At 38.6% G+C, this 15,124-nt stretch overlaps 1 protein-coding gene across 3 annotated transcripts in view; it reads left to right on the top strand.

Annotated features, from left to right (window-relative positions):
* Positions 1–15,124, top strand: part of ST3GAL3 (ST3 beta-galactoside alpha-2,3-sialyltransferase 3) — a 227,642-nt gene that overhangs the window by 21,710 nt on the left and 190,808 nt on the right. For 2 of the 3 annotated variants that reach the window (XM_060089671.1, XM_060089670.1), the window contains exon 2: positions 6,939–7,083. The exons of the other annotated variant lie outside the window; for it this stretch is intronic. In XM_060089671.1, coding sequence (XP_059945654.1) covers positions 6,969–7,083 — 115 coding nt within the window. In that variant the 5' untranslated portion in view covers positions 6,939–6,968. The remainder of the gene's footprint in view (positions 1–6,938; positions 7,084–15,124) is intronic. 3 annotated transcript variants of the gene reach the window in all.

The raw sequence follows: 15,124 nt of genomic DNA on the forward strand, positions 1-15,124 counted from the left end.
TTGCCCTCTCTGTCAGTGGCATTTATAATAAAATGCATCACATTTTTGCATACAGTAAGCCTTAATTGTGGCTATTAGGCCTTGGCCACACAGTTGCAGCAACAATGTCACACTTGGCGGTAAGAACACAACACACATGTTGCTGCTATACTTGGTAATGCCAGGTGGATGAGCAGCACAATTATTGACAACCACAAGACACCTATTATGGAGGTTATTTTCTCTACAGTATTTTTCAGCAGAAGGGCTAATGTATCCACTCATATACTCAGAAAAAAATCACTTGGGTATTCCAACCACTTGGATGTGAATGAAACATAATAGGAAGTATATTCTTATCAATGCCTTTAAGTGCCCTCAGATTTTCTGAATGGTACATTAGTTGAGGCCTTAGGACAGCATCACCAGTGGTGTCATTAGTAGGCGTTAGGATAAACCTCTCCTTTGATGCCTTGTGTCCCTTAGTCTGCTTTTCTTCTCTTGAAAGGTCTTGCTCAGCAATTTTTTCCAATAAATTACAGCTTTGCCATAGTTAAACACTTGCTTATGTAAATAGCCACCTTCTGGGAACTTTTCAGCAGCTCCAGTATCAGCCAGAGCGCTCTGTCCAGTAACTTTTAAGCTATGAAGCTGCCTTCACCTCAAAAACCAATGAAACCACCCATGTCTACCTTTATTTCTTTTTTTTAAACATCTTTATTGGAGTATAATTGCTTTACAATGTTTTGTTAGTTTCTGCTGTATAACAAAGTGAATCAGCTACACATATACATATATCCCCATATCTCCTCCCTCTTGCATCTCCCTCCCACCCTCCCTATCCCACCCTTCTTGGTGGCATGACTACCTTTAAATTTGACTCTCGTAACACTTTCATTACCATTGTCCACTGCTTTCTTGCTTTCTTTCTTTTTTTTTTTTGGCCACACTGTGCAGCTTGTGGGATTTCAGTTCCCTAACCAGGGATTGAACCTGGGCCCTCAGCAGTGACAGCATGGAGTCCTAACCACTGGAACACCAGAGAATTCCCCATCCAGTGCTTTCCGTTTCAGCTTTTTGAAAAGACTGATTTCTCCTTAAGTATAAGATAACTTAATGCGACACTGTGCTTTGTACACCCATCAATCCACTCAAGCAGCAGACTTTCCAATTTATCCATTACTGGATGCCAGTTAAGAGAGACCCCTTCCCTACTAGCACAACCAGTAGTAACTTCGGCAGCTTTCAATATTCTTTCTCTCTGAGTGTAAATAGTTTGAATGGTGGACACAGGAACGTTCGAAGCAAGCGCATCTTTATTTTGTTCACTACAATCTAAATGCTTAATTACGTCCATTTTTATGCTGAGCATAGCACCCTTACAAGTTCTCTTAGGCTTTTCTGATACCTTAGGACACATCTTGCTAACAGATGCACAAAATAAATCAAGATAAAGCACAGATGCTCACAGATAGAATTCAAAGCTATCTATGGTGGCTTGATGCAGAAATGCCGAGTGTACTTCCTGGGAAAGGAGGTTGGTGGTGCTACTCTCGCTGCTCTGGGTGCCCGCTGCCTTTATAACCACTGGATGCAAAACATGCTGAAAGCTATTTTCACCTCTTTTGATAAAAGCGAAAATCTTCTTCAGGTTTGTTTCACTTAGGTCTTTCATAGAAGCGAAGTGGCGTAAAGCGAGCTTTCAAAAAGCAGGGGAGGGCTTCCCTGGTGGCGCAGTGGTTGAGAGTCCGCCTGCCGATGCAGGGGACACGGGTTCGTGCCCTGGTCCGGGAAGATCCCACATGCCGCGGAGCGGCTGGGCCCGTGAGCCATGGCCGCTGAGCCTGCGCGTCCGGAGCCTGTGCTCCGCAGTGGGAGAGGCCACAACAGTGAGAGGCCCGCGTACCGCAAAAAAAAAAAAAAAAAAAAAAAAGCAGGGGATACCTGTACTTCCAAATTCCTCCTAAAAGAGTATACCAATTTACATTTCTACAATGTGTTATTTGATTTTTTTAAATCGAAATATAGTTGATTTATAATTTGTTAGTTTCTGGTGTACAGCAAAGTGATTCAGATATATATGTATTATATACTGGGTTGGCCAAAAAGTTCGTTTGGGTTTCCTTTTGCTTTTTTTTCCTTTTCCTTTTCCTTTTTGGCCAACCCAGTATATGCTTATATATTCTTTTTCATATTCTTTTCCATTATGGTTTATTAAGATATTGAATACAGGGCCTCCCTGGTGGCGCAGTGGTTGAGAGTCCGCCAGCCGATGCAGGGGATACGGGTTCGTGCCCCGGTCTGGGAGGATCCCATATGCCGCGGAGCGGCTGGGCCCGTGAGCCATGGCCACTGGGCCTGCGCATCCGGAGCCTGTGCTCCGCAACGGGAGAGGCCACAACAGTGAGAGGCCCGCATACTGCAAAAAGAAAAAAAAAAAAAAAAAAAGATATTGAATACAGTTCCCTGTGCTATACAGTGGGACCTTGTTGTTTTTTTTAAAATAAATTTTATTTATTTATTTATTTATTTATTTTTCCTACACTGGGTCTTTGTTGCTGTGCGCGGGCTTTCTCTAGTTGCGGCGAGCGGGGGCTACTCTTCATTGCAGTATGCAGGCGTCTCATTGTGGTGGCTTCTCTTGTTGTGGAGCTCGGGCTCAAGGCACATGGGCTTCAGTAGTTGTGGCTCATGGGCTCTAGAGTGCAGGCTTAGTAGTTGTGGTGCACGGGCTTAGTTGCTCCGCGGCATGTGCGATCTTCCCGGACCAGGGCTCGAACCCGTGTCCCCTACATTGGCAGGCGGATTCTTAACCACTGTGCCACCAAGGAAGCCCGGGACCTTGTTGTTTATCTATTTTATATGTAGTAGTTTGTATCTGCCAATCCCAAACTCCTAATTTGTCCCTCCCCCACCCCCTTTCCCCTTTGATAACCATAAGTATATATTCTGAGTCTGCTTCTGTTTTGCAAATAAGTTCATTTGTGTCATATTTTAGATTCCGCATACAAGTGATATCATGGTTTTGTCTTTTTCTTTCTTCATGTAGTATGATAATCTCTAGGTCCATCCACCTTGCTGCAAATGGCATTATTGCATTCTTTTTATGGCTGAGTAATATTCCATTGTGTATATATACACCACATCTTCTTTATCCATTCATCTGTCGATGGACATTTAGGTTGCTTCCATGTCTTGGCCATTGTAAATAGTGATGCTGTGAGCATTGGGGTGCGTGTGTCTTTTCGAATTAGAGTTTTCTCCAGTTATATGCCCAGGAGTGGGATTGCTGGATCATATGGCAACTCTGTTTTTAGTTTTTTGAGGAACCTCTATACTGTTTTCCATAGTGGCTGCATCATCTTACATTTCCCACCAACAGTGTAGGAGGGTTCCCTTTTCTCTACACCCTCTCCAACATTTGTTATTTGTAGGCTTTTTAATGATGGCCATTCTGACTGGTGTGAGGTGGTACCTCACTGAAGTTTTGATTTGCATTTCTCTAATAGTTAGCGATGATGATCAACTTTTCATGTGCCTATTGGCCATATCTGTATGTCTTCTTTGGAGAAATGTCTATTTAGGTCTTCTGCCCATTTTTGGATTGAGTTGTTTGTTTGTTTTTTTGTTATTGAGTTGATGAGCTGTTTGTGTATTTTGGAAATTAAGCCCTTGTCAGTCACATTGTTTGCAAATATTTTCTCCCAGTCTGTAGGTTGTCTTTTCGTTTTGTTTATGGTTTCCTTTGCTGTGCAAAAGCTTATAAGTTTGATTAGGTCCCATTCATTTATGTTTCATTTTTTAAATATTCAAAATTATAGAGGCAGCACTTGTGACATAACAAATTTAATTCAAAGTGTACGAAGGGAAAAGTACTTTTCCTTGTCCTGTCCTATTTCTTAGAGGTAACCACATCAACAGTTAGCTATGTATCCTGTCATATGTTTTTAAACAAACTTATATACTTATTGTAAATTCAAATATATGGATAAATTCATTTCTGTATGTGTGTATGTGTATATATCCATATCTGTATCTGTTTATTGAGAGCTCATTTCTGGACTCTATTCTGTTCCATTGATCTCTTTGTCTTTTCCTGTGCCAGTATCCATCCAGCTTAATAATTATAGCTTTGAGTTGGTTTTAATATAGTAAGGCAAATCCTCATTTCATTATTTTTCTTTTTTTAAAAAAATTATTTATTTATTTATTTTTGGCTGCGTTGCGTCTTTGTTGCTGCACGCGGGCTTTCTCTAGCTGCAGTGAGCGGAGACTCCTCTTCATTGAGGTATGTGGGCTTCTCATTGCGGTGGCTTCTCTTGTTGCGGAGCACGGGCTTTAGGCGCACGGGCTTCAGCAGTTGTGGCATACAGGCTCAGTAGTTGTGGCTCGTGGGCTCTAGAGCGCAGGCTCAGTAGTTGTGGTGGCACACAGGCTTACTTGCTCCACAGCATGTGGGATCTTCCCGGACCAGGGCTCGAACCCATGTCCCCTGTATTGGCAGGTGGATTCTTAACCACCGTGCCACGAGGGAAGCCCTCATTATTGTTCGTTAAAAAAATTTCTTCATTCTTCTTGGGCATGAACTCTTCAGATTAACATTAGATCTAAGTTTAAAAAAATCATGGGTTTTGACTGGAGTTAGACTAAATTTATAGAGAACTGACATTTCAGGAGAACTGCCATGTTTCCAATATTGAATCTTCTCACTTGGGAAACTGTTATGTCTGTTTATTTATTTGGATCTTTTTTTAAAAAAAAAATTTTTAATTAATTAATTAATTTATTTTTGCTGTGTTGGGTCTTTGTTTCTGTGCGAGGGCTTTCTCTAGTTGTGGCAAGCGGGGGCCACTCTTCATTGCAGTGCGCGGGCCTCTCACTATCGCGGCCTCTCTTGTTGCGGAGCACAGGCTCCAGACGCGCAGGCTCAGTAGTTGTGGCTCACGGGCCTAGTTGCTCCGCGGCATGTGGGATCCTCCCAGACCAGGGCTCGAACCCGTGTCCCCTGCATTAGCAGGAAGATTCTCAACCACTGCGCCACCACGGAAGCCCCTATTTGGATCTTTTATGTCCTTTGGTGAAAATCTTGTTCATTTCTTCTGAAGTTTAGTTTTAGATATTTTATAGATTTTGTTGCCATCATGAGTGGAATTTTTTCCCCTTACATTTTTTAATTGGTTATCGCTGGTATAGTTTTTAAGAATCTGTTGATTTTTGTAAGTAAATCATATAATCACCTACTTTATTGAATTTTCTATTGGTTCTAATGATTTTTCGGTTGATTCTCTTGGCTTTTCTAGGTGGACAGTTATATAGTCTGCAAGTGCTAACTCTTTATCACTTCATTTATAATATTTATACATAGGTTATAATATTTATAATATTTCTCATAGATTATTTCATGACTAAGATATCTGAGTGGGGTTTGGGAAGGGTGCTCCTAGGAAGTCTTCTTGGCTGATGCTACATTTAAGGTGAGTATCAAAGAATGTGCAGCAGGTGAAATAGGTAGTGGAGAATGTATTCCAGACAGACCTTGAGGAGAGAAACAACAAGAAATGTTCAGTGACTAGAAAGAAGAGGGGCTAGAGCATAGGATACAAATGAGTTTGGGAGAAGCAAGAGATGTTTGGAGAGTAAATAGGGGTGCAATCAGAAGCTACTAGACTCTAAGGAGCAATTACTTTATTTTAAAGGAATTGAGAATTTAATGAAAGTTCTGTTAGACAGAATGGCCCCTCAAAGATGTCCACATGTGGGAATTCCCTGGCGGTCCCGTGGTTAGGACTGTGTGCTTCCACTGTAGGGGGCGTGGGTTCCATCCCTGGTCAGGGAACTAAGATCCTGCATGCTGCACGGCGTGGCCAAAAAAAAAAAAAAAAAAGAAGAAAAAACAACAACCAAAGACGTCCACACGCTAATCATCTGTAAACGTGTTATTTTACATGGCAAAAGGGACTTTGCATGTGAAATTAAGGCTACAGAGCTTAAAGTAGGGAGGTTACCCTGGATTATTCGAGTGGGCCCAATCTAATTTCATGAGCCCGAAAAGCAAGGAAGTTTTTCCCGCTGGAAACAAGCAAGATGTGGTAGAAGGGGAAGTTGGTGAGATCAGAGTAAGAGGGATTTAACCCACCACTGCTGAAATGTACCACGTGGAAAACAGGAGGAGGAACACAGGAGCAAACACTGTCTGATAACCAGCAAGGAGACAGGGACTTGGGCCCTACAGCTGCAAGAAACTGAATTCAGCCTACAGCCTGAAGGAACTTGGAAGTACGTTTATCTCCAGAGTCTCCAGAAAGGAATACAGCCCTGCTCAGCCCCTGTTTTTGGCCTTGTGACACCTTATGCAGAGGACCCTGCTGAGCCACACTATAGCTGGAATTTTGGCCTTCAGAGCTCTGAGATAATAAATTTGAGTGGTTTCAGGCTGTTGAGTTTGTGATAATTTGTAAGAGCAGCAGTAGAATACTAATACAAAGGGGTTTAAGCAGGGAGGTAATGTTAAACTCTGTGTTATTAACAGACTGTTCCGTGTGCTGTGTGGAAGATGGATTTGGGAGAGTGCAAATTTGGAGGCGTGGAAACTTGTGGGAATACAGTGGTGGCATGGGCTAGGGTAGTGATGGTGGGAAGGGGGTGTGATTTGAGATTTATTTGGGAGGTTAGACTTGCCAGAGTTTGGTCATTGATTGGGTGTCAGGAATGAGCGAGAGGAGGGACACAAGGATGACTGCTGATTTCTGGCTTCGATGCTGACTGATGGTGAAGCTGTTCTTTGAGCCGGGCTTGAGCAGGTTGGAGGATGCCAGGTCATCAACTCAGTGGTAATTCTAGGTGGTTCTTCATTTGGAAATTCTCCTATAAATACTTATTTTAAGGTAGAGTATATCAATAAGATGATTGCTTTATCAGTTAAGACCTAAATTGTTTTTTGGTTTTTTTTTTTTTTTTAGGTCATGTAGGAAATCGTAAATCATGTGAAGATGGGACTCTTGGTATTTGTACGCAATCTGCTGCTAGCCCTCTGCCTTTTTCTGGTACTGGGATTTTTGTATTATTCTGCGTGGAAGCTACATTTATTCCAGTGGGAGGACTCCAGTAAGTATGGTCACTCTAGCCTACCCCCAGAAAAAGCCTGCTGCAGATCAGTTACTGGGTTTTCCTGTGGCTGCTCTCATATTCTTCAGAGATGGGCAGTGATAGTAAAATGAGCATTCCTGGGACTTAGGCTTAGAAACTGCCTACCACTTTTGTTGCTCTAGACTGAGAACTTTGAAGTGTTTTAAAAACTGCATGCCATGGCAAATCCTTTTATGAACTCAAGGAAAACATGCTATTCTTCAATAAAAACCCAAACCATACCAGTACTTCTGGTTCTCGAATGTTGTTCTTTTAAAATTATTATACTTTATTGCCACTCCCATTTGCCAGTTACTGCCTTAGGGCTTGCTATCGCAGTTGGTTTTTTAATGACCTTAAAGCATTCATCTTTACCTTTTCCTTGGATTTTCAGTTTTTATTTTTAAATTTTTTTAATTAAAAAATAATTAATTTATTAATTTTTTTGGCTGTGTTGGGTCTTTGTTGCTGCGCGCGGGCTTTCTCTAGTTGTGGCAATCGGGGCTTACTCTTCGTTGCAGTGCGCGGGCTTCTCATTGCTGTGGCTTCTCTTGTTGTGGAGCACGGCTCTAGGTGCGTGGGCTTCAGTAGTTGTGGTTCACGGGCTCAGTAGTTGTTGCTCGCGGGCTCTAGAGCGCAGGCTCAGTAGTTGTGGCACACAGGCTTAATTGCTCCGTGGCACGTGGGATCTTCCCGGACCAGGGCTCAAGCCCATGTCCCCTGAATTGGCAGGTGGATTCTTCACCACTGTGCCACCAGGGAAGCCCCAGTTTTTAATTTAATACTGTCTTTGTTTTAGTTTCCCTAAAGAAATTTTGTCTACTTAATCTTTTTAGCCCTTGCTGGTACTGAACTTGTACTTGAATAGAATAATGGCTTTTCCCCTACCCAGTAACTTCTAATCCCTTTCTCCCATTTGTAGTCATTCTCATGTGGTACACTGTTTTCTGTAGGGCTTCCTGACACACTCCCCCAACACCGACTTGGTTCCGGTTCACCCGGCGTTGCCTGTGCTGTGGTTTGGGGTTTGCAGTTGAAGAGCTTGCACTGAGCTGCACCAGCCTCTCCACACTGTCTTCTTGGCTGTAGCTTCAGGTGTCACACGGTGATGACACGTAGCTTTCCTTTTGATTCTTTTGTCTGATGGCTGTCTGAGCTGGGTGCAGGAAAATTTGGGTAGTCTGTTCTGATTCCTAATGCCTCTTCTCTAAAATAGTTTTATTTTTACAAACACCTACTGGATACCAGTGTGGAATTCACTTGAGAATAGAGTCAGGCTCTAGATAAGAGGTTAAACTGAGTTAGAATGAGTTGGAAGAGGCAACTAGCAATTGGCCTATTACTGTACTGACTCCTTAACGTGGGAACTGTTCCTATGAAGTAGTTCATTATTTTCTCACATGGCCCAAACTACTGAAGCAGTTTCAAGCCAATTTAAAAAGTATAGTGTTATATCTTTCATATATTATTTTATATGTAATGTTTAAGTGCCTCTTTAATGCATAGCTTATAATTATCACTAATTACTTTGTGTTTCCAGGGTTTATTTATATTTTTCTGTTCCAACTTATTTTTAAAATCAAGGAGATGACCCAGAGTAAGGGGTGTTTATATCAGTGCAGTGTAAAATTCTGTAGTTAGAGACATTGTCCATATCTGTAATGGATGGATTCATCTGTATTCATAAAAAAGGTGGAAATATGTACAAGGAAGGAGGGGTCTCCTTTTCTGTTAAGAGCTACAGTGGAAGACATAATCAAGGATTAGATAATTTTTTCCTAGAGAAATTGAGAAAAACATTAACTTTATGGAACACCTGTTGTGTGTCAGGTTTTAGGCTAGATAATTGACAAATTTAATTTACTTCTTACTATAACCATGTGAAGATGCTATTATTATCCCTGTTTTCCATTTGAGCAAACTGAAGTATTTAGTTTAATTAATTTACCCATGTTACATAGCTAATTATTAGAACTGGAATTGAGTCCTGATTTTCTTTAAAACCTATGTTCGTTATTTTACTGAAAAGTATAATAAATACTAAGGATAAGGTTTAATTCTGTATCATAGTTGGTAAAAACAGAGAAGAGAGAGACTCAGAGAAGAAATAGTAGAGAGTATCAGGATGGAGGTGGATGAAGAAAAGGGAAGGAAAATAAGGGGGGGGAGGAAAAGAGAAAGAGAAAAAGTCCTCCAGGCGACAAAGGGGTTTATTAGGTTGAAGGTGACAGGTGCTGTTCATGTTCTGTAGGCTTCCGTAGTTTGTTAGTAGTTATCTGCTGTCCTTTGAGTTAGTTGTTAGCTGACTAACCGCTATCTGCATCTTTTCTGTTATTCTGACTCTCAAGTCTTTCAGATATTTGACTTTGAATAGGTTGTTTAGACCTTCTTACTATAGCATATTATTTCTGTACTGTCATATCAGAGAATAATGTCCAACCTTGATGGCTTACCAAGTCAGGGTTTACCTTTACTTTTACCTTGTTTACCTTTACTCAATAAACAAGGTCAGGCTGAAGGAGCTTCCAAAGCAGATGACTGCTGTGTACTGAAATTTAGGTGTTGGTTTAACAGTATTGATGATGATGCCGATAATAATGAAATGAAAATAATAATTTGTTGAGTGTCTACTATATGTCTGTATTGTAACACGGGAGCTTTATATTCATAATCTCATAGTTTTTATTGATTATTATTATCCTCTTTTACAGATGTAGAAACTGAGGCTTCAGAGAGGCTCAGTGATCAAGGGTTTGTATGTCTCTCATCTGCAGAGCTTATAGGGCATTTCCAAGCTTGAAAAATAAATGTCTTTAGCGTTATTTTTCCTTAATTTTTATACTATTTATGACTTAACCAAGATTAAGAATTGGAATTCCTTCATGGTGGGAGGGTGGAAGAAGAGGAGTCTAGAGTTTTTTATTATTAAATTATTCATTCAATAAGCAGTATGTTCATATTATGGCCCACAAACTGTTCTGTGTAAACTGGATATAAGAAGAATATAGACTTTATGCTCTCAGCCTATAACGTGAGAAAGAAATAAAACAACTATTATAATATGTCGTGTTCTAAAAGGGAGGTCTGTGTGAAATGCCATGTTAGAGCATGGAATCCCTTCCAACTAGAAAATTTTAAGATTTAATTAATTCCAAGGCATGTTGTAGAAGGATGCAAACTGTTTTGTTTTGAGCAGTTTAGAGCTACAGATGGCCAAGGCTTAGTCAGATTGCCAGGACTTGAGTCAAACGCTTAACCTAAAGGCTTCCTGTATGAGATTGGTCTAGTTATCAATGTATTTTAAAAAGTTCTGTAGCTTGAGGTTTCCTGTTTTGCATGTTTAGGAGCTTGGAAGTTGCCACTGTGACCTAAGAAGTGAAACACAAACAGACTGAAAATTCAACTCTTCTTTGCTCTGTAAGAGAGGGGAGCACACAGGCAAACTGCTGCCAACAAGGCTGGAGAGAGAGGTGAATACAGGGCAACCACTAAGAAAAGTTTAAAAAGTATAACCAGTATGCTGAAAAAGGAAAGAAAGTGGAATCTTAAAATGCTCAATTAAAACCACAAAAGGCATAAAAAGAGTAGAAGATAAAAATAGGCACAAAGAATAAGGGCAACAAATAGAAAACAGTAATGAATATGGTACATATTACTCCAGATATATCAGTAATCACTTTGAACATCCGTGGTCTAAATGCACCAATTAAAAGACAGAGATTGGATCAGAAAACAAGACTCAACTGTCTGTTGTCTACAGGAAGCCCATTTTAATTATAAAGACACATATAAATTAAAAGTAGATGGAGAAAAATATACTATGGTAACACTAGTCAACAGAAAGTAGGAGTAGCTGTATTAATTTCAGACAAAGCAGGCTTCAAAGCAAGGAAAGTTATCACTGATAAAGAAGGCATTACATAATGATAAAGGGGTCAGTTCTCCAAGAAGACATAAAAATTCTTAATGTGTATATACCTAACAATAGAGCCTCAAACTATGTGAAGCGAAAATTATAAAATTGTAAAGAGAACTAGATGAATCGACTATCATAGTTGGAGACTACAGTACCTCTTTGTTAGAAACTGACAGATCCAGCAGGCAGGAAATCAGTAAGAACCTAATTGAACTCAATAACACCATCAATCAATTGGATATAATTGACACCTATAGACTGCTTCACTTAACAAAAACAGAATACACATTTCTTCTCAAGCTCATGCAACATTCAAGATAGACCACATTCTGGGCAATAAGACACATTTTTTTTTCTCTTGAAGTATAGTTAATTTCCAATGTTGTGTTCATTTCTGGTGTACAGCAGAGTGATTCAGTTTTATGTATATATATACACACAGACATATATTCCATTATAGTTTATTACACGATATTGAATATAGTTCCCTATGCTATACAGTAGGACCTTGTTGTTTATCTATTTTATATATAGTAGTTTGTACCTGCTAATACCAGACTCCTAATTTATCCGTCCTCCCCTTTTCCCTTTAGTAACCATAAGTTTGTTTTCTATGTCTGTGAGTCTGTTTCTGTTTTGTCAGTAAGTTCATTTGTATCATATTTTATTTAATTTATTTTATTTTTATTGGATATAGTTGATTTACAATGTTGTGTTAGTTTCAGGTGTACAACAAAGTGAATCAGTTATACATATACATATATCCATTCTTTTTTAGATTCTTTTCCCATATAGGTTATTACAGAGTATTGTGTAGAATTCCCTGTGCTATACAGTAGGTCCTTATTAGTTATCTATTTTATATATAGTAGTGTTTATATGTTAATCCCAGTCTCCTAATTTATCCCCCCCTTTCACCTTTGGTAATCATAAGTTTTTTTTCTACATCTATGAGTCTGTCTCTGTTTTGTCAATAAGTTCATTTGTATCATATTTTAGATTCCACATATAAGTGATATCATATGATATTTGTCTTTCTCTGTCTGACATACTTCACTTCATATGATAATCTCTAGGTCCATCATGTTGCTACAAATGGCAGTATCTCATTCTTTTTCCATAAAACACATCTTAACAAATTTACAAGAATAGAAATTATATTCAGACCACAAAAGAATTGAGCTAGAAATCAATAAAAGAAAGATAACTAGAAAATCTTAAAATGCATGAAGATTAAACAACACAGTTCTAAGTAACACATGGGTCAAAGAAGAAATATAGGAAATATTTTTTAACATTTTTAACTAAATGAAAATGAAAACAAAACTGATCAAAAATCATGGGATGCAACAAAAATAGAGGGAAATTTATAGCATTGAAGGCATATATTAGAAAAGAAGAAAGATCTAAAATCAGTAATCTAAGTTTCTGCCTTAGGAAACTAGAAAAAGAAGAGCAAGTTAAATCCAAAGCACACAGAAGAAAAGAAATAATAAGGATTAGAGTAGAAATCAGTGAAATTGAAACAGCAGAACAATAGAGAAAATCAGTGAAACCCAAAGCAGTTTCTTTGAAAAGATCAATAAATCAATAACCTTCTAACCAGGCTAACAAAAAAAGAGAGATGACACAAATTACTAGTATCACAAATGAAAGTGGGATCATCACTACTGATTTAATGGATGTTAAAAGGATTATAAACAAATACTCTGAACAACTCTATGTCCACAAATTTGATAACCTAGACAAGATGGAGCAATTCTTTGAAAGACACAATTTGCTAAAACTTACACAAGAAGAAATTGACAATCCAAAATAGGCCTATATCTATTAAAGAAATTGAATCAATAATCAATACCTTCCAAAACAGAAAGCACCAGGCCCACATGGGTTCACTGGTGAATTCTACCAAATTTTAAGAAAGAAATTAAGCCTATTCTCTGTCATCTCTTTCAGAGGATAGAAGCCGAGGGAATATTTGCTAACTCATTCCATGAGGCCAGCATTACTCTAATACCAAAACCAGACAAAGACATTACAAGAAACAAAAAAATAGAACAAAAAAACTATAGACCAGTATCTCTTCATGAACATAAATGCAAAATTCCTCAATAAAATATTAGCTTATCACATCCAGTAGTCTATAAAAAGAATTATACACCATGATTGTGGGATTAATTCCAGGTATGCAAAGCTGGTTCAACATTTGAAAATCAATTAGTGTAATACATCACATCAACAAGCTACAGAAGAAAAATCACATGATCATATCAATAGATGTAGAAAGGGTATTTGATAAAAATCCAATACCAAGTCATGATAAAAATTTTCAGTAAACTAGAATTAGAAGGAAATTTCCTCAACTTGATAAAGCATATCTACAAAAACCTACAACTAACATCGTACTTAACGGTGAGAAAATAGAAGCTTTTCCACTAAGATCAGGAATGAGGCGATGATGTCCCCTCTCACCACTCCTTTTCACCATTGTACTGGAAGTCTTAGCTAGTGCAGTAAAACAAGAAAAGGAAATAAAAGCTATATGGATAGGGAAGGAAGAAATAAAACTGTCTTTGTTCACACATGACATAATTGTCTATGTAGAAAATCCAAAAGAATTGACAAAAAAAACTTCTGGAACTGGTACGCATTTATAGGAAGGATGCAGGATACAAGATGAATATACAAAAGTCAATCAGTTTCCTATAAGCCATCAATGAACAAGTGGAATTTGAAATTAAGAACACAGTACTAAAGGGACTTCCCTGGTGGTGCACTGGTTAAGAATCCGCCTGCCAGTGCAGGGGACATGGGTTCGAGCCCTGGTCCGGGAAGATTCCACATGCCACAGAGCAACTAAGCCCGTGTGCCACAACTACTGAAGCCCGTGCGCCCTAGAGCCCGTGTTCTGCAACTACTGAGCCCACGTGCTCTAGGGCCCATGTGCCGCAACTACTGAAGCCCGTGTGCCACAGAGCCTGTGCTCTGCAACAAGAGAAGCCACAATGAGAGAAGCCTGCGCACCGCAATGAAGAGTAGCCTCCACTCGCTGCAACTAGAGAAAGCCCATGCACAGCAATGAAGACCCAACACAGCCAAAAAAAAAAAAAAAAAAAAACTATATTAAAAAAAAACACAGTACCCAAAATAAAATACTTAGGTATAAATCTAATAAAGTATGTGCAAGATCTATATGAGGAAAACTTTATTACTTTGATGAACAACATAAAAAAAGAACTAAATAAATTGAGAGATATTCCATTTTCATGGACAGGGAGATTCAATATTGTCAAGATGTCAGTTCTTCCCAACTTGATTTATAGATTCAAGTCAATTTCAGTTAAAATCCAAGCAGGTTATTTTGTGAATATTAACCGATCCTAGTGTTTATATGAAGAGGCAAAAGGCCCAGAATAGCCAACACAATTTTATACAAAAACAACAAAGTTGGAGGACTGGCATTACCTGACTTTAAGACTTACTATAAAGCTACAGTAATCAAGGTAGTGTGGTATTGGCAAAAGACTAGACAAATAGATCAGTGGAACACTGATACAGAGCCCAGAAATAGACCCACATATAGTCTACTGATATCTGACAAAGGAGCAAAAGAAAAACAATGGAGAAAAGATAGTCTTTTTAACAAAGTGGTGCTGGAACAACTGGACATCCATATACCAAAAAAACAAAAACAAAAACAAGAACAAATCTAGACAGACATTATACCTTTCACAAAAATTAACTCAAAATGGGTCACAGATCTAAATGTAAAACATAAAATATAAAATTTTTAGAAGATAGAGGAGAAAATCTAGATGACCTTGGATTTGGTGATGACCTTTTAGATACAACACCAAAGGCACAGTTCATGAAAGAAAGCACTAAAAAACTGGACTTCGTTAAAATTAAAAGCTTCTGCTCTGTGAAGAGAATGAAAAAACAAGCTACAGCTTGGGAGAAAATATTTGTAAATGACACATCTGATAAAGGATTGTTATTCAAAATATATGAACTCTTAAAACTCAACAATAAGAACACAGGTAACCCAATTTAAAAATGCACCAAAGACCTCACCAAAGAATGTATACAGATGGAAAATAAGCA

This window comes from Mesoplodon densirostris, chromosome 2 (assembly GCF_025265405.1).
Source record: "Mesoplodon densirostris isolate mMesDen1 chromosome 2, mMesDen1 primary haplotype, whole genome shotgun sequence".
Classification (NCBI taxonomy): domain Eukaryota; kingdom Metazoa; phylum Chordata; class Mammalia; order Artiodactyla; family Ziphiidae; genus Mesoplodon; species Mesoplodon densirostris.